This window comes from Carassius carassius, chromosome 26 (assembly GCF_963082965.1).
Source record: "Carassius carassius chromosome 26, fCarCar2.1, whole genome shotgun sequence".
NCBI classification, from domain to species: Eukaryota; Metazoa; Chordata; class Actinopteri; order Cypriniformes; family Cyprinidae; genus Carassius; species Carassius carassius.
The window spans coordinates 15,664,959-15,690,266 of NC_081780.1; the positions used below are offsets into that span (position 1 = coordinate 15,664,959).

At 39.3% G+C, this 25,308-nt stretch overlaps 1 protein-coding gene across 1 annotated transcript in view; it reads left to right on the forward strand.

The window, feature by feature from the left end:
• Positions 1-25,308, forward strand: part of LOC132105890 (thyrotropin-releasing hormone-degrading ectoenzyme-like) — a 144,285-nt gene that overhangs the window by 91,808 nt on the left and 27,169 nt on the right. The window contains exons 9-13 of the mRNA XM_059511371.1: positions 5,178-5,365; positions 12,723-12,811; positions 14,771-14,904; positions 15,041-15,096; positions 24,376-24,523. Of these exons, the coding sequence (XP_059367354.1) occupies positions 5,178-5,365; positions 12,723-12,811; positions 14,771-14,904; positions 15,041-15,096; positions 24,376-24,523 (615 nt within the window). The remainder of the gene's footprint in view (positions 1-5,177; positions 5,366-12,722; positions 12,812-14,770; positions 14,905-15,040; positions 15,097-24,375; positions 24,524-25,308) is intronic.

Sequence of the window (25,308 nt, forward strand, 5' to 3'; positions counted from 1 at the left end):
GTTTGGCATCGAGATGTCGTCCTCGCTCATATGCAGAAGTTGGGTTTGAGGCTCAATACCAAGAAGAGTGTGCTATCTCCATTACAGAGGACCACTTTTCTTGGGGTGGTATGGGATTCGGTCACGATGCGAGCCGCTCTTTCGCCCGCTCGTGTAGCCAACATCCTCACAGCCACATCAGAGCTAAAGCTAGGCCAGTCACGCACTGTAAAACAGTTCGAGAGATTGTTGGGTCTCATGGCAGCAGCGTCCAATGTGATCCCCTTTGGCCTGCTGGGCATGAGACCTTTACAGTGGTGGCTCAGGACCAGAGGGTTCTCCCCGAGGGGAAACCCACTTCGTACGATCAAGATCATGGGCGGTGTCTCCGCGCCTTGGTCATATGGAGAGAACACTGGTTCCTGTCCCAGGGTCCGGTATTGGGAGCTCTTTGTCATCGGGTTGCCATCTCGACAGATGCTTCCCTTACCGGCTGGAGAGGGGTAATGGAAGGCCGCTCAGCTCAGGGTCTGTGGGAGAGCCATCATCACTCTTGGCACATCAACTGCCTGGAGATGATGGCGGTCTTCAAAGCTTTGAGGCACTTCCTGCCAGACCTGAGGGACCATCATGTGCTGGTCCGCACAGACAATACATCGGTGGTCTCTTACATCAACCGTCAGGGGGGTCTGCGCTCGCGCCCACTCTGCAAATTAGCGCACCAGATCCTCCTGTGGTCCCTGGGGAAATTACGCTCTTTGAGGGCAATGTATATACCAGGGACTCAGAATATTGGAGCAGACACCCTGTCGAGGCAGGTGCTGAGGTCAGGGGAATGGAGGCTTCACCCCAAGGTGGTGGAGCTCATATGGGAATCTTATGGCCAAGCAGAAGTGGATCTGTTTGCGTCTCAGTACACGACGCACTGTCCACTATGGTTCTCCCTTACTCATCCAGCCCCCCTGGTGTTGGACGCTATGGTACAGATGTGGCCGAGGCTACGTCTGTACGCCTTTCCCCCTGTTGCTCTGCTCCCAGGATTCTGGAGAGAGTCTGCCAGGACGGAGTAAGTCTACTTCTCGTAGCTCCACACTGGCCGAGCCGAATCTGGTTTGCGGACCTGATTCATCTCCTCGACGGTCCTCCCTTGGAGATCCCGATCAGGAAAGACCTTCTATCTCAGGCCGGGGGCACTATATTTCACCCCCGGCCAGAGATTTGGAAGCTTTGGGTGTGGCCTCTGAGGGGGCGCAACTCATAGAGAGTGGTCTCTCAACTGAGGTTGTGGAGACCATTCTTAGCTCCAGAGCTCCAGCTACGAGGAAACTTTATAGACTCAAATGGAATGTTTTTTCTTCTTGGTGTTACCAACATCAGTGTGACCCCGTCCACTGCTCTGTTGGCTCAGTTCTTGAGTTTTTACAGGACCGCTTCACTTCTGGTCTGTGTCCATCCACCTTAAAAGTTTACGTGGCGGCCATTTCGGCTTTCCACGCCCCAGTGGGTTGTGCATCTCTGGGTCGTGACCCTCTTATCTCTCGTTTCCTTCGTGGCACCTTAAGGCTGAGACCTGCAACTCGTACTAGAGTGCCGGCCTGGGACCTGGCTATAGTTTTAGAAGGCCTTTCTAGGGCTCCTTTTGAACCCCTAGATTCTGTCTCTGAGAAGTTTCTTTCATTTAAGACTACCTTTCTCCTTGCTATTTCGTCCCTAAAAAGAGTCGGAGACCTTCAGGCTCTCTCGGTTTCTCCCACCTGCCTTGAATTTGCACCTGGGATGGTCAAAGCATTTCTCTACCCTAAGCAGGGATACGTCCCTACGGTACCGACCATTGTTCCGAGACCTATTGTTCTGCAGGCTTTCTGTCCTCCCCCGTTTGCATCATCGGACCAGGAAAAGTCTAACCTCTTGTGCCCGGTGCGAGCATTGGACACTTATGTTCATCGGACTTCTTCTTTTCGGAAATCCGATCAGCTGTTTGTTTGTTTGTTTCGGGTCACCTTAGATAGGTCTTCCTGCCACTAAACAGACACTTAGTAAGTGGATAGTTGGGGCTATCCTTCTTGCCTATGAGTCTTCTGACCTACCGTGCCCTTTGGGGGTCAGAGCTCATTCTACTAGGAGTATGGCGGCCTCTAGAGCCTTATTATCTGGGGCCTCTCTTCAGGATGTTTGCGATGCGGCAGGCTGGTCCTCGCCACTCACATTCGTCAGGTTTTATAGCCTAGACCTGGATGCTACTCCCGGGTCTCAGGTTTTTAATTCTTGAGCCGTTGGTTTTTTTCTGGCTGGCACTTGTTATATGGCGGTTTGGGTATTCTCGTTCCCAAAGCGTTATCGACGCATCGTCTCTCCCTCGATGGGGAACGTCTCGGTTACGTCTGTAACCTCGGTTCCCCGAGAAGGGAACGAGACGATGCGTCTCCCTGCCATACTTCCTTCGTTCCTGTGATCGACTTGCTTCGGCACTGTCGAAGCTAACACCGGTTGCTCCGGTTGGGGTTTTTATCAATTCCTGGTCGTGATGTCACTCCTGACACTCACTCTCGCCTTTGGACTAGTTGACATGGATGCTTCAGACGCACTCACGCAGAATGCGTTCCCAAAGCGTTATCGACGCATCGTCTCATTCCCTTCTCGGGGAACCGAGGTTACAGACGTAACCGAGACGTTATGAATAATACAGACTTATTTTAATATATATATATATATATATATATATATATATATATATATATATATAAGTTAAGACAATAAAAGTGGGAACGAAGTAAACGATCGTAGCCAACAGCTATAATCACAGTGATGTTAAGCACCGGTTTCAAGTCATCTTCTCAAAGCACAGAGATGTGCTTTTAAAACCAGAGGACTTTCAGCAAGTCCCCTCTCGCTTATCTCACAAAGTGTCATGACTTTAATGAGATTACTTTCCAGTGTAATCTTAAAGTTATTAAAGTTTGTAATGGAACAGCAGGACATTTAGCAGCTATCACCATCGTATGAAGGGTTTTGTCATTCACATCGCTCTCCCAAATGCCGGCTGATGGGAACCGCTTCTTCAAAACAGAAAGGATTTAAAGGTGAATTTTTGTGTTAAAGGGCCAGACTCCGTATCCTCTCAGTGGCCGTGTTTGTCAGGCACTGATGAATTTAGCTACATTAAGAGTCCATGACATCCCATCATCTAATGAATACTGATATGCGCTGTGTTCATTAGCTATTCATGAAATCCAATTTGCTGCAATAATCTGGCAGTGCTTAGCCCCCACAAAGCCCTTTGTCAAACTCAAGACCCATCGCCGGACCGGCCTTCACTTCCTTTAATTATATCCGCCTGTGCAAAGGTACAGTAGCTTCCTGAAAGCTGTCCTATAGAAAATGATTCATAATGTAGGAACATCAGCTGCCGTCATCAGCCTCTGCAGAGCCTCTTCAGTATTCACACGGTAAACAAACCATGAGTCATTGACAGCTGTGAAAAGTCAGCTGGTCTCATTCTGTGTTTTTCATAATAGACGAGTCATCTCATGCCATCTTGGTTAGTCTCAGATTTTAATACTCATAATGGTCAGAATCATCTGTTACAAGCAAGAGTTTCCCAGTTTCACTGGAGAAGGGAAGTTACACATGCTCGACTGATCTAGTGAGGTTAATGTTTGCAGAATGCAAGAGAGTGTGACAGAGCACTTTTGTTTCTTTCACCACATTCCTCTTCCATTCCCATGGGTCTCCACAACACTCTACTATGTGCTGCTGCAGAAACATTGTAAATCTCCACCAGTTTACAACCAGTTTTAAAGAAACTACTGATTGTTCCCAGTATACACAAAATGCTGCACCTCTTTAAAATGCGGTAAAATTAAATGATGGAAAATATTTGTGAAGCCAATGACTCACTGTTTACAGATAGCTACATTAAGACTGAAATGAAATATCAAAATACTGACTTTACATGCATGATTACAGCTTCTTCTCCTTCTTCTTCTTCTTCTTCTTTTCTTAAATTATATTTTGAATACTTTCTAAATGTGTTTCCAATGTTTTTTTTTTCAGTCACACACATTTTATTTTTTAAATGGATACTGCATTGAAAAGTAGATGAAACTCCATTAAACATTAAAGAGCAACGTACAGAAAAATTCTGAAAACAATTCATACAGGAAACTGCCAGTTATCCACGGTGCTGAACCATTTATATTGCATTTTCAAAGAATAAGGTAGATTTCCTTCAGGGACAAATCTCAGTCACATTACGAGCTTTCCTCATTAATGAGCCGTGAGATCCAATTTTATGTTTTACTTCTTTAAAGTAGGAGTGGAGCTTTCTCTGAAGAAATCAGACTCATAAATCTAATTCTGCTCTTTTACAAGCGTTGCTCTTGTATAGAGGGATTAGATAACTGGAAATTGCCTTGTGATGTTTCTGCATATGCGGTTTAAGAGAACGGGGAAGTTTAATCACCTTTCTATTCACTAAGAGTTTTTAATTAAAAGACCTGAATGGGTTCTTATTTCACCCAAGGCTCATTGAAAAAACTTACCTCTACCTACATTTTTGTAAAATTTCACAAATGTACCTATACATAAAACTGACTGCAGTTTCCAACTGAACTGAACACTAGTGGTTTTTATTCCTTTTCACAAAAAAAAAAAAAAAAAACACATATTATGATTAGGGGCGGGTTATCTGATAACAAAGACTTGGTCAATACTATGTAATGACCTTAAAACACTTTTACCAGAGTGCATGACCTGTAAGCTAATACACTTTCACATTTGTATCACATAACCAGCTCCATATGTGTCCCTTTTCTTGTATTGTAAACTTGCTTGGTAACTCACCTGGTACAGTGCTACAGTCTTGTGAAACACAAATACAAATACTCTTATTAAAGACTTTTAATATGTAAAAAAAACTAAAGACTTTTAAAGACTAAAATCACATGGTTGCTTCAGCAAATCTGTGTTTATCTAACGTTTGCTTTTGCCACACTATCACTTAGGTTTAGCATCAGGTTTAGTTTAAGTAGTACAGTACTCAAATGTTTACACCTCCCACCATAACCTACATAACTAATATAAGGCAACGAAATCAATACTCTTACACTTTCAAACACTATCTATATGCTTGGCACCTTTTACTTTGGCAATCTGTTTATGTATTATGTATTCTGATGTGTATATATATTGTGTCACAGGCCATGCAGCGGGAGGGAAAGGACATCAACATCACGCAGGTCATGGACCGCTGGACACTGCAGATGGGTTACCCTGTCGTCACCATCAGCAAGAATGACAGTCTTGACAACAGTGTTACCATCTCACAAGAGCACTTTGTTTATGACACCGACGCCAAGATCCAGAATCCTGAGCTGTTCAACAAAAGGTAGACTGCCATATGTCAGTCGTGACATAAAAATGAAACACCATCAGTCAACTGACCCATTGACATTGATTCTCCATGAGCTCATACATCGTTGCAGAATTCACAATAATATTTGGAGCAGAGGCCTGTACGTTTGCCAAACACTGCAATGCTGAGTAACGTAAAAAGCCCACAGTCTGTGATTCTCCTCCCAGAATTTACTGAAAGTTTCTTGTGGTTAGATCAAGCTCAGACAGAGAAAATATCTTAGTAGTTCTGCAGCTGACAAGAAGAAGAAACTATTTTGATTACAAATTAGATTAAATATTAAGTTATTTTGGAAGAAATACAGAATAATAGACCATCTGGAGATTATAAGCACAGCAAGACAGCTAAAGACTAGCCTAGCGCCCAACAACACCATGAAGACCCAAAGAATTTCCTCGCTTATCCGAGGGATGTGAACAGTTTATTTCTTAGCATACCTTTAGATACCTGCCTTTATTGCTCCTGATAAGAAAAACCAATTTAACCACCATACAATGGTTTTGTTGGTTTTCACTAGCCATTCAGCTAAAACCAGCAAACTATATAAGGCTGGTTCAAGATGTTTTTTAGCAGGACCGTAAGGAATAACACAATTCTATTTCCATGAATCATCTCACAACACACAGAAGCTATCAAGCTGCTATTAACTGAGCATTTCATTTATTATTAGCAACCCATGCTAACCCGTCACCGCCACATGCTGTTTGGCACCCGTCTGCGTCGTCATGGAAAACTGCGTGTGTCACTGGCAGATAGATTAGTTTAATTCTTCGTTAGAGTGAGATGAATAATTCAATACTGCCTCTGATCCGTTTTAGAAATCCTCCTTTTGTTTTGGATCAGGCGCTGTTAGCAGCACAAGAATTGAGTCAAGAATTGAATTTTAATGCTGTACTGTCAGTTTGAGTGTGTGGAGTGTGTTGTTAGGAAGTTTTGCCATTTAGAAAGTGACACAATTTCTTAATTTGAGAACAATATAAGTGCCAAACACCTGCAATTTGAGAATGAGCTCCTGAGCTCGTAGCATGTAATCTATTTTTTGGACTAAAGGTGGTTAAAATGCAATCTATTGCATAGAAAAGGAGAGAATAATACAACTAGTGAGGCTTAAGCATCATGTCTGTCATCATGAAATCATCTGATTTATCATCTGCAAATAATCAAAGACTCCTTGCTTTTACGCGGCTAGGCTAAGTCTCCACATCAAGCTGACTGGTGTCATAAATATGAAACATACAGGTAGAAATCTGTATGCTCACTTCTTTCTGGAGTTCATTTGTTCAGAGCAGACAAATCCACCTTCCTTTGAACGTCTCCTCCTACATGAGCATGTTTTCTGTGTGTGGAGGTCTTCTGCAGAGGTGTTCAGAAGCAGAACTGCTCCAAGAATCAATAGCAAAGCTGTGTTGCGAGTAGAGGGCGTCTCTTTCTTGCTTTGCCCCTCATGCAGGGTTTCAGCTGAGTTCCAGACAACCTGCCAGAATGCAGGGGAATTTGGCACCTTTGTAAATGCAGTGTAACACCTCACTTGAGGCTTTAAGCCAGCCTAATAAAATCTGCTGACAGAAACATTGGCAGCAACAAAAGGAAAACAGAGAAGGTCAGTTTCCTGTATTTCACACCCCTTCAGTGTGTTTCATGTCCACTGCCATCTCATTAAAGTTCATAGAGGGTCCACAGTCCAACTGAGGTCAATACTCCAGAGAAAACCACAGAAAAGGACATTTATTTCACTCTGTTTTACTCAAAAAACATGCTGGCTTTTTGCTGCACTTTGATATTCTGTCAAAGCAGCTTCGTAATCCAGCTAGCAAAGAGCCATACTCTTGATAGGCTATGCAAAATAGTTTCCTCTCTCAAATGTGCATTAAATAAATTTTTTTGGGTAAAATACAGCTTCAGCTGTACCGATATCATCTTTGGTCTGTTTTTTTTATTACTACAGTAATTAATTTTGACATTCTTTAGTTTTATAAAATACAAAAACATGTTATGCTATTACTATACAATTGAAGCCTAGCATGCTATCATTCTAAAAACTACAACTACATTGTATTACATGTTAAACGTTTAAAAACAAAGGGTGTTGTAGAGATCTTATCAGGTGTATTTAATGCTAAATATTTGTTTGAAATAGTCGCAGAGCTTACAGCTATAGCTAAGCAGATCATTAATCAGCTTGTTAGCATATTAGCAGTTAGCCTATACAACTTTATACAGGTACATTAAAAAAATGTACTTATAAAAACAGTTATTCAGGGCCACAGTTTTTGTCCTCATTATAAAACCTCAGTATTAAGTTATAAGGTAGAACGTGGATGTAAGTTTATGTTTAAAATAGTGACACTGTACTTCAACACACCTCACCTCATCAAAGGACCTTCTGGCGAGCCTCAGATAGTTTTCAGATCCTCTGCTTATTTTCACCAGAGTCTGAAGTTGAACTGTTCCTTCATTAACACCTTTGCACTCTTATATTACCTGACTACTTGCATTTTCACAGCACAGGTTTTATGCTGAGGTGATGTTGTAGAGAATATAAACAACTTATTAGCACTTGAAGGCACAAAATAATTTTCGTATTGCAGGCTGCTCGACTGTAATGGGGACGTGCAGTTACACTTGTGAATTAATTTACAGGTGGATCTGTGACTTAAGGTGGGCATACACTGTGTGATTTTTGTTGTCGTACGAGTTCACAAGCAATTTTTTTTCAATCGTGTATGCTCATATGGTCGCGGCTTGTATCATGCGTGAGGAATTACAAGCCGAGCACAGTACCTTTACGAGCACTTCCCGACCTCCCGATCATTTTTAAACATGTCTAAAATTTTCGTGAGCTATCGGTTTAAATTTGCGACGCGTGCGGTTGAACTAGCCGATTTGTTGATCTATCTGAAGTTGACCAATCACAAACTAGGAAAAAGACTATACAGCAATTACTTTTGTTTAAAAATATACAAAAACGATGTTACTATATGCACAAACTTGCATAACACGCTATGGCTTTGGTTGTATACTTTCCCATATCTTCCACGATCACATCAAAGAATGCGCACACAGATACACTTACCTCAAGCTGTTTTTGAAGAACAGAAAATCCTTTCTGTGCTCTTCAGCCAAACTTTTTGCCATGCCCTTATTTTTCTTTTCTTTTTTATTCTTTTGCCAGCCATTGCTGCCACAAAAAAAAAGCAATCTCTTCCTCTGACTCCTTTGGCAGAACTTCATGAGATTGCTTCGGAAATCGGCAGGTCGTAAAATCATGTCGTATATCACCTCATCCGTACAATTTTCAGATAAACTCACTTGTGACGTGTGCGTGGACATACAATCTTCCGACCATCAGAATTCGCACCGTGTACTCCCGCCTTTATAGAGTCTTATTTTGCAGGTATGTGTAGGTCTGCTTGAGGCTGGTATGTAGCTGTGCCAAACTAACTTGTGACTGGAGTTTCAATGTCACGTGGTGATGATCAGGTACCCACAATAAAAGAATATCATTACAATTCTGGCAATAAAAATTTCACATACTAGTGTTACAGTGAAGACAATTTTCTTACTCAAGTTAGATGTTTCAGGGATCCTTGAGAATAAATTTGACATCACTGCAATAATACAGAGCACACAAAAGAGACATATATATACAGTACTATATATGCACTCACTGTATAGTTAATCATTTTAGAGTTGGAAACGTTATGCAGTGCTCTAATGTATTCAATTGACATCACTGGAATGTGTCTAGACAGTGAATAGTGCAAACACACACCTCTGAAATGCAATGAAATATTCATCAGTTTGAAAACCACTGGGCACATGAATAAAGTAGAAAAATCTGTAGATCTAGACTGTCTTTGTAGGAGGGATAAATAGACAGCAGCAATGTTTAAAATAATCAATTAAAAAAATATTTTAGATTGCTTTAAGACATGTTAGCACTTTTGCTACAAATGCAATAAGTGATTCAATTAGATCCCATTTTTTACCTATATTCAATTCTGATCACTTGTGATTGAATCCCTTTAATAATATGAGGTGTAAATGGGTCAGTTCAAGAAAATTCCCAAATAATTATTAGACTTCCCCACCTCCATGTTTTACAACTGAATGAATCCCTGGTGTTTCAGAAATCCACCACCATCTCTTTGTTTAGCTTCATGTTGCTCTCTGCAGGTTCAATATATTTCCTATATTTCCTATTATCCAACAAATCCCAGACTTTCTTCTATAACTCACCCAGCAGAGCATCTTCATCTTCTTCTGTCCAGTTCTTCATGGTCTCAGTGGTTTCAAAACATTGCTGGATGAATTAAAGCAAGTCTAGACATCGAAAAATGAACACAGAAGCTCAAGCTCAACACAAACCCCAGCATCTGTGAATCCATGGAAGGTTTCAAGGTTTCAAAAGAAGATACTTTTTTCCTCTCTTCTGTGCAGCTGGTGTTGGATAAGAGTGTTTTGAGGATCTATCGCACATGTTGAGCCACAAAAGCCCCCAGTGACTCATTATAGACTGCAAAAGCCAGCCGTCCCTAAAGAGAGCCTGAGATATTATCACACCCACACTAAGAGACAGTGAGACGGAGACCTCAAAACCAATGAAGAAGAGAGAGAGAGGATGCTGGTTAATCACAGTGAATTTTAAATGTAGACACATCGTAGCTGTTACTCTTTTGCAGTGGTGATAATATGTTGAAGGCTTAGGAATTGCAAATATATATATTTATAAATGTTTTGCTTTTATTCATATATTCTTGTCCATTAAGTGCAACTGAACCCTTAGCTAACAAACATTGCTTCTTTTCATAAAAATAATAAGATGACTGAACCCGTCTGTTACAGAGACTAAAATCTTGATTCATGTTTTAGCTAAAGCTCTGGGCCGTAACACAAAGCTCCTGAGGGATGTAAATAATGATGACAATAACAGACGCTTCCATAAATGAACATAAACATCAGCCACCAAATTACCAGCCTGTGGAGAACTTTAATTTTCTTTTGCTATCTTCTCTTGTTCAATCCCACTGATGAACAGAGTTTTATGTAAATGTACCAGTGTGTGGTTTCATCTGAACACATGCAGATTCTTCTATTATTACTGAAATTCATAAGTATTGTTATCCGTGCTTGTCTAGCACAGAATCTCTCTCTATAGTGCCCTTAGAAACATACACGTTTAAATACTGTTTCCCAGCAGGATCATATTGTTTCATCTTATGCATAATGTCTTCCTGACTGTGCTATAGTTTGATATACTGTAAACTTTCTGCTGAAATTAAAAGTTGCCATCATTGTTCTATTGTCTAGTTTCAGTCACACAGAATCCTCATTTAGGCTTATTCAGACATAATTAAGAACATTAAATAATGCAGATCATCTTATGAATGATTTGAGGTGAGTCACCAGCAGCCTGAAAAGATTTTGTCCATTCCTGTCAGTTTTCCAACTGACACAAATTCTTAATGATCCAACCTATTCTCCACAGCCGAGACTGATGTTGCCAAATAATCCAGGCTGCTCTTTTCATATTGATGACTAAAGTTTGACATTTTATGAAGAAAATGTGGTGCGTGCCTGTGTAAAGTTACTAAGATACTAAGTCTGCTGTGATGGTTGACAGGGTGCTGCTATGTGTTTGCTAAGATGTTCTGGGTATTTTTTTAGCATGTTGCCTCAAGATAAAACATTGCTTATCACAACGTCTTGTTTCAGCTAATGGAGAAAGCTTAGTTTAGCAGTTAGCAGTGTGCTTAGCAACGTTGCTAACTGAAGGCATGTGGTGGTAAGCCAAGAGAGTAAGCTAAACTGTTCACTTGCTAAGGCAAACTGAAACAAAGAAAGATGTATTGTTTTAAACATTTTAACTTTAATATGATGCGATATGTCATTTAAAATACATTCATTAACATATTTTCAGGATTAAGAATGAAAACACCATTATGTGTTATTCTATTATTTCTTATCAGGCACTGAAGAGCGTAAAATTGGACAAATGGCACACCTTAAGAGAAATGTACTTTTCACTGCTGCCATAATGATCGATTGCAGCTTTTTATTTAATGATATATTTCATGGGAAAAGATATCATAAAATAGTTTGTTTTGTTTGGGCTAAAAGGCTCACCAGCATGGGACAAAAGGCCCCCCAGTATTACTGATACAACTACTTTAACTAAAGTAATATGCTTTGCATAATAACAAAGTTAATACTTGTTTATTACAATCACTTCAACAAATATGGTTCCATATTATATTTTGATACATTAAATACTCCAGTTTACTTTTATTCAATAAATACATTGTTATGTGTTTATATACATACATATTCTTCCATTGGTGCACCATTACCCATGTCGTTCTCTACCTATAAAAACTTTGGTAGCACTTTATTTTACAGTCCTGTTCCTCATGTACATACGATGTACTTATTATTGTAATTACAATAACTATGTAATAACTAGGTACTAACCCTGAACCTAACCCTAAACCTAACCCTACCCCAAGTAGTTACCTTGTATTACCAGAACTTTCTTAGATAAATACACTGCAAGTACACTATAAGTACATGTTAGTACACGTACTGTAAAATAAAGGGCAACCAAAACTTTTTTCAGTCAATAAAATAGCTTTGTTGAGGAAGGGGGAGAATTGTTAAAGTAAATTTAAAATATGATGTTTGGAGAATGTTCAAATGATTCTGTCTTGCATTAGATCTGTTAATGTTACAGTATTTATTGCTGTTGGTCGGCTCTGCTGGGTTCTTGTCATCTGGGGTAATTCACGCTGGCAGACAGCAGTCCACGTCCACCTGTGTGTCAGCCATTCTGACAGCTGAAAGAGGGCCGGCCGGCCGTCCGTTGTGACAGCTGTCAGACAGGCTTTTACTGGATGAGCACTCATACCTAGGGATGTTCATACACACACTAACACACGAAAGTACACACTCACAGATGAATCGACATCAAAATGAGGTGGCGACACAGAACATGACAGCGATCTGGTAATGAGTGATACAGCTGTGTGTGTGTGATAGAGGGATAGCAAAGCACTCTGGGAAAGAATGAAAGCTGATTTCTTTGAGCTTTGACACTGCTGGGCTTTCTTTTAGCTTCACAATCATATGCTATTTCGGATTTTGTCACATTGCTTGCTGGTGCTTAGACAGAGAGGAAATAGCACAAATATATTCCACAATCCCATTAAGTCGTGGGAGTCCATATGTGTGAGATTATGCGCATCATACAGTATGTATCTGGGGCAGTGACATTTAAACCCTGAGATCAAATAGAAGCGTTTCAGCTCTTATTTCTTTCTTTGTCTCATTTCAGCTTCCAGTGGCAAATACCACTGACGCTCGCAGTGGGAAACTCCAGTCACATGTCAACAGAGACCATCATCTGGGTCTCCAATAAAACAGGTAACAATTATTCTAAATGTGTTTTCAATGCAACCACCAGATAAAATGTAATAACACATTGAATACACATGAGTGTTCATCTTAATATTTTTTTTTGTTTTTGTTTTAAAAATTTTTTCAAAATATGTTTTTCAAGGTAACAAGTAATTTTTACAAATGTCATGAATTATATGCAAAATACGATGAGGCCATCACAACTGTCATGATCATCAGCTGTGATGATCATCAGTGCCCATGAGCTCCAACAGAGGGCACTCCACTCAGGACTATTGCATTTGGTGTCTATTTCCATTCCCAAATCCATTTCTCATAATCCCGTGCTTAGGGCTAATAACCACCAGGCGTTCCCCATTACCATTACCGTATATAAACTGTGTTTGGACTCTCAATAAGTGCGAAGTCTTGTTTAGTTCTGTCTGGCATTTCCTAGGGTTTTCCCTGTGTTTGTTCCTTCCGTGTCTGATCCTGGATTGTTTATACCGACTGTCATTCTCTGCTGCCTGCCCCGACCTCTGCTTGTTATTGGATCTGATTTTTTGATATCCCCTTACATACCTGACGCTGTCCTCTTATAATTGCCTGTTTCACCATTCTGTAAATAAAGTACTGCATATGGATTTAAACATCTCTGACTCCTTGTTACAGCAACAAGATAAATGATTAGAGATAAAAATAAAGGGTTTAAAGAACTACATTCTTTTAATAAGGCTTTTCTTCCATTTTGTTGTTAGTATACCCTGGCATTTTTATCATCCCTAAAAAAATCTAAAAAGATTTTAATTAGCAAGATTAATTTAAAAAAATTAAGTCACTGTATGTATGAATGTAATTCTCTTAAGCATATTTTTAGATCTGAACAGGTAATTGAATGTCAGAGTGTTGACCTGTGAAGTCCACATCTGATGTCTTATTAACCAGTGACACATACAATTACTGATAAAAGTACAAATTTAATCGGATTTCCACTTTAAATTTGACTAATTCAGTGCTTTAATGTACATTTTCTTTTACAACACATCCATCAAACTATTCATCTATGAGTCACACATTCATGCAGCAGCTCCACGTCCACCATCATTAAATTCAATTCTGTTCCATTCCTTTCCTCTCCATTGGGAGAACGAGGTGGATTTTCTTCGGATGGAACCACAGCGAGTCAAATTCCAAGAGCCAGAATTGAATTTGGTCTGGAAGTGATCCATGTGACTCAGAGCTCAGAGTTCCTCTGATTGTGAGACCGTTAAACAGCCTCCATTTTTAGCTCAAAAACAGCCCTCATCAGGGTTACAATGCAGATCCACAGCAGCTGAGACAGAGAAACAGAAACTGTAACATAGAGACCCTATTTATATGCATTAACTCACTGCCTGACTCTTGCAATCTGCCCGCTGATGCTTGGATGCTCCCTGGATCATGATACACTTCAAATGCATTGAGTCCATGAGTGCTCGAAAGCACTTAACCAGTGCATTTGTTATCCATGAAATAGCACAAGGTCTGGCTGGAATATTACAAGATGAGAATGTGGCAAACACATTAGATTACAGATGTTGTGCATTACGAAATGCTGAATGCATTGTCTCTTCATGTATATTTTCATGCAGGACTGCTTTATGAGTTCATTCCAAAGATGCGCTAAAAATTTTAAACGTTGATATGAATAAAAAACTTTGTGAGTGCACTGTCAGGCATAATATATCAGTCCATATGAACCACAGTGAACAGCTTGTTTAATTTTCTGTAATATTTCATTAGAAATATATTTTGATTCTTTACTTTCTGTTGTCTAATGATATTCACATCTGTCTGTGAGTGTCTGGATGTCATTTGGCGTTGTGTGTTTCTGTGTTCTGTGTTTCTGTGTTTCTGCTCATATGTGTGTGAGTTAAGCTGCAGTGAGCTGTCAGAAGTGACATTAAAGTTTGTTTCATGCTCTTTTTTTCACTCGTGTATTTATAGAGACGCACAGAGTGGGTCACGTGGGCAGCGACACGTGGTTGCTGGGCAACATCAATCAAACGGGCTACTTTAGAGTGAACTACGACCTTCACAACTGGAGACTTCTCATTCAACAGCTGATGACCAACCCAACGGTAAACCTTCTCTGTCAGTCCATCATCTTTTGAGTTCTCTTTTCTGTCTTTTCTGTCACGATCTTTCCTTTTCCCCATTCTCTCCTGCATGGTTCCTGCTGCATTATAAAAGTCTCTTCTTGTTCTCTGCCGGCAGATCATCTCTGTGGGCAACAGGGCCGGTCTGATTGATGACGTCTTCAACTTGGCAAGGTGGGTTCTGTTTGTTACACACAGAGTCATTCAGAGCCTGAAACCTGCACTGCAGATCCATTTAACCTCCTTCACAGCCCCACAGAGAAGTGCTGGACTATTCAGTCTAATTCAGCTTTATTTGTTTGCTGCTTTTGATTGTCAGAGTAACTGTCACATTATTTTAAGGGCTCATTCACCTACCAGTGAGGAAAAACTTGGAGTATAAAACCACGTTGAAACCAATTCTGGATTTTAAAAATAATAATAATAATAATAGCCTTTATTTCTGAATAACACTGAATAGATGAGTCAATAATTTCTAAAACCTGATTTCCCCTAGCAAGCTTTTGATTATACTGGAAGATTTTTCATAGATGTCAGTCAGTCATCAAAACAGGGGCTCGCAATGAGTGAAAGATACAGAAGAGAACAGTGCGAATCAATCCTGGCATTTCAAAAGGTTACATCATGATTAACAAATCTGAATGAAAATCAAAGTGTTTCAAAACTGTGGTTGTGCATTCATAACACCCTCCAAGCTGATTAAAATAGCATCACCAGACAATGTTCATATATTTGATCTACTAATGCCAGATGAATCACATTTAACATGATCATGTCATATTCACCAGCTGTAGGAATGCATCAAGCAGTATGCAAAATATGATACGATATTAATCTTTGCATGATGCATTAACTTTTGTTTAATTACACCAGCAGTTGAATCAGCAGTTGAAATGATTAGCCATTTGGCATTATTAACAAAAAATATTATTATTTTTTGTTTAATTTTTTATAACTTTTTTTTAAATAAAAAAGACAGCTTATTTTGCACTAGGCATTTGGAAAGACCTAACTCTTAAAGGCAACACAGATTTTCTTTTGGTCAGCCTGAAAGCATCTTGAAAAAGCTGTCCATCACAATAGTAAAGAAAAGCCTGATCCAGTCAACTTCAGTAAGACATTCATTACTGACACATGCAGTTCTTGTACTGTAGTTCCCTTTTCTCCTTTAGCCTGAAGGCATTACTGAAGAAAAAAAACCTTTAGCTCATCAGAATGAAACCTGCACTGAGACTATTGAGCCTGCAATAGCGGATAATAAGAAAGCGAGGAAAAACCTCTGTGTTCACGCCTTTCCACTGCTCCCTCATTGTGTCAATCCTCCAGAGCTTCATCAGTAGCTGGAAACTCACGAACATCAATTAATGTAAGAGGAAGAGACAGAACGATAAAGGTAGAGAGAGTTTATAGTGCCACAGACTGCCAAGCTGCCATTAGTCCCTACAGGAACCACTGCTCTCCCTAAGGTCCTCTCTGTTTAATACAAAAACTCTTACTCATTCTGCTTAATGATGGAAATTTCGATCGCTGGCAGCTGGAATCAGTCGTCAGCCAAAACAATGTTTATAGCATCACTGATGGACTATCTTAAACAATGAATGTTGTGTAATTACGAGCCTGTCCTCCAACAACAACAAAAAAAAACATATATAGGTTGTTTGTGCAAGCACCTTATTACGACCTATATTTACGTTTTAAAGTTAAGCGCCCAGTAGCGAATGTATAAATAATAACAGTATTGTGTTGCATCTGTCATCATGAAATGACATGTAACGTCATACCCATTTAAAATGCGCATTCATATAAATGGAATGTTCTGACTTTTTACACCAATCTCAGTCATTTTTACATATTTTACTAGGTGTTTTTTCACTCAAATGACCACACCTAACCCCACCCCCAGTGGCGCCCCCAGAAAATGTTAACAGGGGTGGCCAAATGAGGCCACAGTAAATTTTGGGGGTGGCATATTAAAATAAAGAAAAAAAAATTAAGGGTTTGCAATATAGACAAAAAGTTATATCTCTGTGAGTTCTAGGATTTTATCGATAACGATAATTACACTATTTTGCTGAGTGTTATTGTGCTGATATCTTATTTTTAATTGTGCTGACACCTGATTTTTTTTTTTTTTTTACCTTAACACCATTGTTTCTAAAAGTGTGCACCATTTTTTAGGTCAAATACTTGCATTTAGGCTGTTACCAAGCAAATGCAATCAGTATCAACAAAACTGATCTTTGCAATGTAGATAAAACAGAAGCTGCATCTGAAGTGCCATTTAGATGTTTTTACACACTGTTTAATGCAGCTCCGTGGAACATGGAATACTTTAACCTGCAGTTACAAATGAATAAATAATGTTTTGATATTTTAAAGATAAAACATTGAAAACTGATGTTTGAAATTATTAAAAAAATGAAAAGGTTCCATTAAATGTGAAATTAAAACCGCCAATAGGTGGCAGCGAGTCACTGTTAATAAGTGAGTCATTGCGATTGAACCGAATCATTTAAACGGTTGATTCATTCAGGAACGAAACACCCTAATGTTGCTCAGAGACGCAAAACTGTGGCTGCAGCAGGTGCTGCACTTTTTTTTCACTACTTAAACTATTGTGAATTTACATTCTGCATTTAAATTAATAGGCCCACTGTAAATAATCCTAGGGGTGGCCAGAGTTTATATAGGGCCCCCTTGGGGGCGCCCCTGCCCACCCCTAAACTACCCCTCACAGAAATCATGTAAAATTATGATTTATAGAGCATATACATTTTATGAGCCGTGCGTTCATTGGGATCGAACCTACGATCGCATGATTACATATAGTCGTATAATGCAATGCTTTACCAACTGAGCTACACAGAACCTGAATTATAGTGCAAATAAAAGAGTAAAAAACATTAATATAAAAACTTCCTGTTTGCCGATAGGGGCACAATTGTAGTATACGCTCTGATGGGTCGTATTTCAGGGATTTGGACAAACGACCTATACAAGCGTATTGGTTGGAGGGCAGGTTGGTATTTACTGTAGATGTGGTTTGTAAAGATTGTGAATTTAATTCGTTTTACAGAACAGTTATTTTTATTCTTTCACCAAACTAACTGAGGAAGCTGCCAGATGCTCTGCTAGCATTAGCACCGCTGTTCATCAAACTGAAGTGACAAGTTCATCTGCTGGTGCTTTGTGGCTCACGCCGAGCTAGACAGGGGTTTAACAGGCATGTGGAGGATTGTGTTTTTGACTACAGATGTTTCCTAAGTATGACAATTCAGTCAACTTACAACAAACCTGCAGAGAAACTTGTGTTTATTGACATCACGTTGGGCCGAGAATGGAAACCTGTTCCCCTGCATTGTGGTACGTCCTATTTATTTAGTCCATTTATTTGGCTTGGCTTCGTTTACTGAAGAGCTGGATAATTGAAACTTAAAGGGTTAGTTTGCCTGAGAATGAAAATTCGTCCATCTTCTACTCAGCCTTGAAGTATCCTAGGTGTATGTGACTTTCCTCTTTCAGAATAATCCAATTGGAGTTATATTAAAAATTGTCCTTGCTCTTCCAAGCCTTTCAATGGGGTAAGCAGGTGTTTGTTGTCAGCTGTTAATGAAACAAAGTGTGCGCATCTGTAATATAAGATAAATATCCAAATTTCAAATGTTATAAACAGTTTTTTTCCCACTTCTGCTGACTGTGGGGAACGGGAAGACGTGCAGGTGGATTTGTAGATCACCAGCGATGCATGGTTAGTGACGAGCGTGGAGAGAGATCAAAATAAAATGCCGGTCACAAATTAGAAGCACAAAATGAGGATTTGTAAAGAAAAACGTCAGGGGATTTCAAAATAAGCCACGAGGAGACTGGTTTTCCTTTGCTAAAGTAAGTAAACTTAGTTTCCTTTGTGCACGATGCATATGTTTTCCATCTTCCGCCCGCATGACTTCCGGTTCCCAACAGTCAGCAGAAGGGAGAAAAAAAAGTGTTTATTACATTTGAAATCTGGATATTTATCCTGCAAAAATGCATGACTTCGCTGCAGGGGTCCTTTATTCACTCCCCGGAGTCATGTGAGGGACGTTTTATTACAGAGGTGCGCACTTTATTTCACGTCTTCTGAACTGTTGACAACAAACACCCACTTACCCCATTGAAAGGCTTGGAAGAGCAAGGACAGTTTTTAATATAACTTCGATTGGATTATTCTGAAAGAGGAAAGTCACATACACATGGGATGCTTTGAGGGGGAGTAGAAGACAGACACATTTTCATTCTCAGGTGAACCCTTTAACAGGACTTGAAGGCAAATCCTTTTGTTTGTACATATTGTTTCTCTCTGCTTTTGTTTACATTTAATTCTAATAAATAAGAGCGGATGTTAATAGTCTTGTTCAGCCTCAGGGCTCAGATCTGTGGAGGTGGTTATTGGCTTTTACTTAGTTGAGAAGTGAAAATGCCAGCTTGCATATTAAAAACCATCATCATTAATCACAATTTGTAAAATGTCTAATTTCTCTTTAAATCACAGGGATGATGAAGAGTGTTCATATGACTAAGGAAACTGAATGGGCGCTACTGCCTTCGGTGATGTTACATAATTAAATGCCCCTGGTGCTCATGGGAGTCACTCACAGATCAATACTTCCTCACAGAACTCAGTCAGCCTTTATTATGATTATGAATTACAGGATCGATTAAGCTGGTGTTAGTGAAGTCTAAGAATAAAGATCATATTTAAAGTGCATTATTAATTGATGGATATAATAATTAGGTTAAATGTGAAGCTTTTGCATCTTTCATTAAAATACTGGTATTCTCACTATTAACTAGCATGCATATTACAAGCATAATGGCTGTTTATTAGTACTTATTAATGCCTTATTTGCATTGACATATTTTAGATCCCCATTTTCTACCCCAAACTTAACACCTACCTCAGTAACTAGTAATAAACAAGGTAAAAATCCTATAAAAAAGTTAATTAATAGTGAGACTATTTAAAATAAAGTGTGACCAAAATATCTTTAAAGTATTTATTAATATTTTCTCGATGGAGCACCAAGGTGGAGCTGGTGGAAGGAAGGAGCCCAACGGAACTGGTGGGACGGAGTGAATTGGCACAGCAAGTGGAAGGAGTCCAGAAGCAATGGCAGGTCAATGCCCAACCAAGGCGGAGCCGGAGGGACGTTGGAGCCCAGTGGAGCTGATGGACTGATGGTTAATGATGGAGGCGAGGAAGCTAGTAGCCGAGGTGGAGCCGCTGGGACTAAGGGCTGAGGCGGAGTCCGGGCCTTGGAGGCTGGAGATGAGGGAGACTCAGACCACAGCGACGCTGGAGGATGGCAATCCTGTGGGGCTCATACCGCATAGATGGTGGACTGAGGGCGAGCAGAGGGGCTGCCAGATAACAGTGGTGGAGGAAGCAGGAGCGGGTGGAAGGGGGGACATTTCTGAGGAGGGCACATTCTAGGAGCTTACACTGGAGGACACATTCTAGGAGCAGGCACTGGAGGACATGTTCTAGGAGCAGGCATTGCACTGGCTCATTGGTCGCGGCAGTAATGGGCTCTCTTTCATCGGTGGACTCTGGCTGATGCTCCACACTGTGGGGAGATGGTGGGCTGGGCTCTGGGGCTGGAGGGGATTCGGCGAGATCCTCCTCAGGGACAATGGTGAATGGCGATCTGTTTCTCGCCAGAATCAACTCCATGAAGGTGGATAAATCTGCTCGAGGTGCCATCTTCAGATAAAGGCGCTTTGCACACAGTGTTGAGGCTTGCTTCATAGAATGAGCAGAGTGCGTCGTCTGGGTAGGTGGTAAGATGGGCTATGACCAGAAACTGGTATGACCCTCTAGCGAATACTCTTCCTGCTCCAGCAGGAGGAGGAATTTCCGGGTGGGTGTAGGCATCCTAAGAGCACAAGGGAAAGAAAAAACTGTAGTCCATAGTTCTGACAATAATATAATATAATATAATATAATATAATATAATAGGAATTATACTTTTTGTATAATATATTTTAGCACATTTGTAGATATGCATTGTATCTACTGTACTTGGATCTACTTAATGTTGATTTAATTAAAAAAAAAACATAGTGTCAAGATTTCCATTACTATATATTGCAGCATACTATAGTAGCAAGAAAGGTTGTCATTATCTGCAATAATATTAAGACATTTAATATTATATTAACATAATATTTAAAATATTTAAAACACAATCCATGTTTTTTTTTCCAGCAAATTATAGTGTTAACAGCAGTTTATGAATGTAGTTTAAGTTCTTAAGTTTTATTAAACTAAATCAAAACAATTAACAGTTGCTATTAACAGCTCGCTGTCATTACTGTGATCGCCAGCTACTTGTGTTGACACACTGTGCTCTGAACTTTCATAGAAATGCTGATGTGTTTCTAACCTAATATTAGCATCATCAGCAGATTGTTGCCATGGAGAGACAATGATTGTTTGTGACCTTTGTAAAACATCATAACTCCTGTCGACAGTTCTGTCATTTCTCACACAACAGTGAGAACAAGTTAAAGAATGGTGCATATTTTCAACTTTTTCATATACTTTTTCCTTTGACACATTATTTTTCATGCCCATAGTGTGATCTCATTTGACTCTGAGTCTCAGTGATGAAGCTTCTTAATAGGCCTGTTTGAAATGCTCTGCTACAGCTCTGCCTAAATGAGCTACAATTACAGACCAATTTAGAAAGTCAATGATTTATTTAGGAGACTGTTATGTTACTCTTTATATACTCATGAATTAAAAATCCATTTGAATTTTAGAGTTTCTTTCAATTCTCCAATGGTCGCTGACGTTCATGTTGCCAGACATCACTCTTCCTCATTGAAAATTAATGATGTCAGGCAATTTTAAAGAGCCACAGACTTGTTTTATTTTACCTTGCTGTTCTTCAGCAGTGCTGTTATCAATGATAAATGGCCTTCATGCAATGCAACACATGTTTCTCTCAGCTTGTGTGTGTACTAGCACGTTCCTGAAGCGTAAAAGTGATCAACTCATTCATTACTGTGCTCACTAATAGCTGTGAAACTTCAACGCCAGTTTTATGGTAATGTTGCGTTTATATTTTATGAACTTTTTCCCTCCGACCTTTGATAAGAAATCTGAATAATTAAAATAAAACAAGGAAGAAAGGAGAGTTTTATGAAAGGGAGGAACTGAATGGCCTCCAGTCTATCTATCTATCCATCTATCTATTTATGTCAATGTGACAAAATGAGATTTGTGTCGTCTACCAGGCATCATTCACGCTAAAAAGAAACACAATATAATTAATGCACAAGCGATGTGATTAAGCTCTTGGCTCAGTGTGAAAACTGTATCCTTCATGTTAGTGTGCACATCAGTCAAGAGATATACATTGAATATTTCCTTGTAATCAATATGAAAGAATGACAGTGTTTCAAGTGCCTTGGCATCATAAGAGGCTGATTAATTGTTTATTTTAATACAATTATTGCTCATTAGACCACAGTCTAATGCTTTATTCTGTTTGACTGACACAATGGTTTGGATTTATTTTCTGTAACCACACAGCTGTTGCTGTTGATCCGGTTTTAAACAAGATGCACAATCAATGCCTTACATAAGTGGTTTGCATATGCTTTAGACAAAAATTCTAAAAATATTTGGAGATAAACACACATACATGTGGTAATCACGGTAATGTAGAATTATTGACTAAACACTGTTGAATTATTGAAAATTAATACATGCCTGAGGTGTAAAAGCCACTCCTTTTGGGTTTGCATTAACTGCAAATAATTCAACAGTCTGGAGTCAATTACTACTAACATCTATAAAGCTATAAGACTTTCTTAAACGCTAGTGTCAGTCAAATAAAGCATTTCTAAACTTTCATTTTCTGAATATTTTTAAATACAATTGAGCTTTTCCATTACCGTGTATAATAGGAAAATTTGACTTCATATTAAAATTTTAAGGACCATTAATCCCTGAACTTCACATATTAAAGTACATTTGAAAACTCTCCATCTTTTTCTAATATAATAACAGGCTGTTTAAAGGAAGAAACATTGCTCTGGATGCGAACCTCTATGAACGCCCTGAGATAAAACACTTCCTAATCACATGGTATATATCCACCTTTCTTGATGCTGTAAACACATTTACATTTTTTTTTCCCTTGAGACTTGGAAATAGTTTTTAGTTCTTCACATCCTCAATTGTCTCCTGCTAATGTGAATGCAAATCAGTTTCTCTGTAAATGTTAAAAACCTCCTTGGCTAACAGTGGGTGTCTGTGAGTAACTGTGATTAATGTCCCAATTAAATGTGTGTTGGGTGAATCTGTCCTCCAGAATTTAATGAGTCCGTTTTCAAGTCTGGTCACTTCCTTTTTCGCCTGACCTCAGATTCGGAGCACTTATGTGCCCTGCATGAAACTGAGAAACTGAAATAGACTACCAAGTTTCATCATACATACATTTGACTGCAGTTTTCAGCTGGAATTACCACTAGTCACATTTAATTCTCACTATTAACAAACCATTAATTATGTCTTTGGTCTCAATAAACTCCTAATTTGCTACTTATTGATAGTTAGTTAGGTAGTTGTTAAGTTTAGGTGTTGGATAGTATTAGGGATATAGAATATGCTCATGCAAATATGTTTCTTTATAAGTACTAATAAACAGCCAACATATTAATAAAAGGTATGCTAATAAGCAACTAATGATACTCATCCCTATACTAAAGTGTTACCCAATGTTTATTGGTTTTCACACAAATTGAACTGGAAACTTCACCTTGAAAGTGTCACAAAATGCACAAGAATCAACATACTATTCTTTTACCCAAAGATCGCATCAGTAATGTTTTCCCAAAGAGCCTGGGTTGGAACGCAAAAGCGGCAAACACAATAGCACTGCTCATGTGAAGTGCACTCAGACACAGCTGACAAGCTTACAGCAAAACACTATAATAAACATAAAATAACACAGCACACACACATGGTATACTTGAAAACAATGAGAGGCAGCTAAGAGGCTGCATAATATAGTAGTGACACTGTGCTTGCTAGAAAAAGTTATTTATATTCAAAGACTTGTGGAAAGTCTCATATTTCTTGTTTTTGGTCTAAGGATATTGGCCACCTCTCTCTTGTTCTGTTCTCATGGGAGGATTGTACTGTAAGTGTTTCTAAAAAGGCCGAGGGGAAAAAGGAAAAGACATTTGAAGCTTTTTTGAATTGAATTTTTTTTTTCTTATAGCAAATTATTACTCGAAACGCATCGCACAATGCCTGGCAGTTATTCTAAATGAATAATGATGAACAAAATGAACTGTTTGTAATCATATGTTAATGATGTGTCTTCCAAAGGGGAAATATGCAAAATATGGAAATATGTGTCTGATCCTCATGCTTTCTTTTTTTTCTCTCTCTCTCTCTAGAGCAGGGTATTTGCCCCAAAACGTCCCCCTGCAGATGATCTCATATTTGGCTCAGGAAACTGAGTTTCTGCCGTGGCACGCTGCTAGTCGAGCTCTTTACCAGCTGGACAAACTCCTGGACCGCACTGAAGACCACAGCCTGTTCAGCGTGAGTCTGATCTCAGATCAGTTTGCTGTCTGTTGTATTTTAACCTTGACTAGCGCAATAAGAAAGACACGGCGGATATCTAGCAGCACATCTCAGATGACTCGACTCACTGCCAGACAGATTGAACTCAAAACTTCCTCTGATCATCATCCAAAACAGCAGTCCAAAATGGTTCCAGACACAATACCTGTTTGCTGCAGCATTTTATAACTCATACATATTAAAATCATTTAAAAAATGTCAAATCTTCACCATTGCTTGTGTTTCCTTGGCAATGTTCAGAATAGCATAACACCATTCTACTCATACTGTTTCTACAGTAGACACTAAGTATGTTATTGGAAAAGCACTATGAGCATTTTTATGTTTTGAAATATACTATGCAGTATTCAGTGTGTACTGCGCAGTATGCAGTGTGCTAGTATTCCATTCTGAACGCAGCCTAATGTGACACTTTCTCTGTTTCCATCTTACCTGTCCACCTGCTTCCATATTCATTTATTTCTTTGTTATTCAGAATATCACTCAGACGCCTACCCACAATCCCTCTGTGCGCATGAGTCATTTCTTCCCCTCCTCTGTAATGGACGACCCTTAAGTGTCGTCTGTGAGTGTGTGATAATTAAATAGCTTCTTCTCTCTATTTCTCTCCATCATTGTGTTTACTGTGAGACAGAGCAGATGTTTAGGATGTAATGCAAGACAGGAAACAGCTGGAGCAGATTAGTCTGGAGCCCAGCTTTTTTACGTCTAGCTGGTTTAACCGGCCCCTGGTTACATGACTG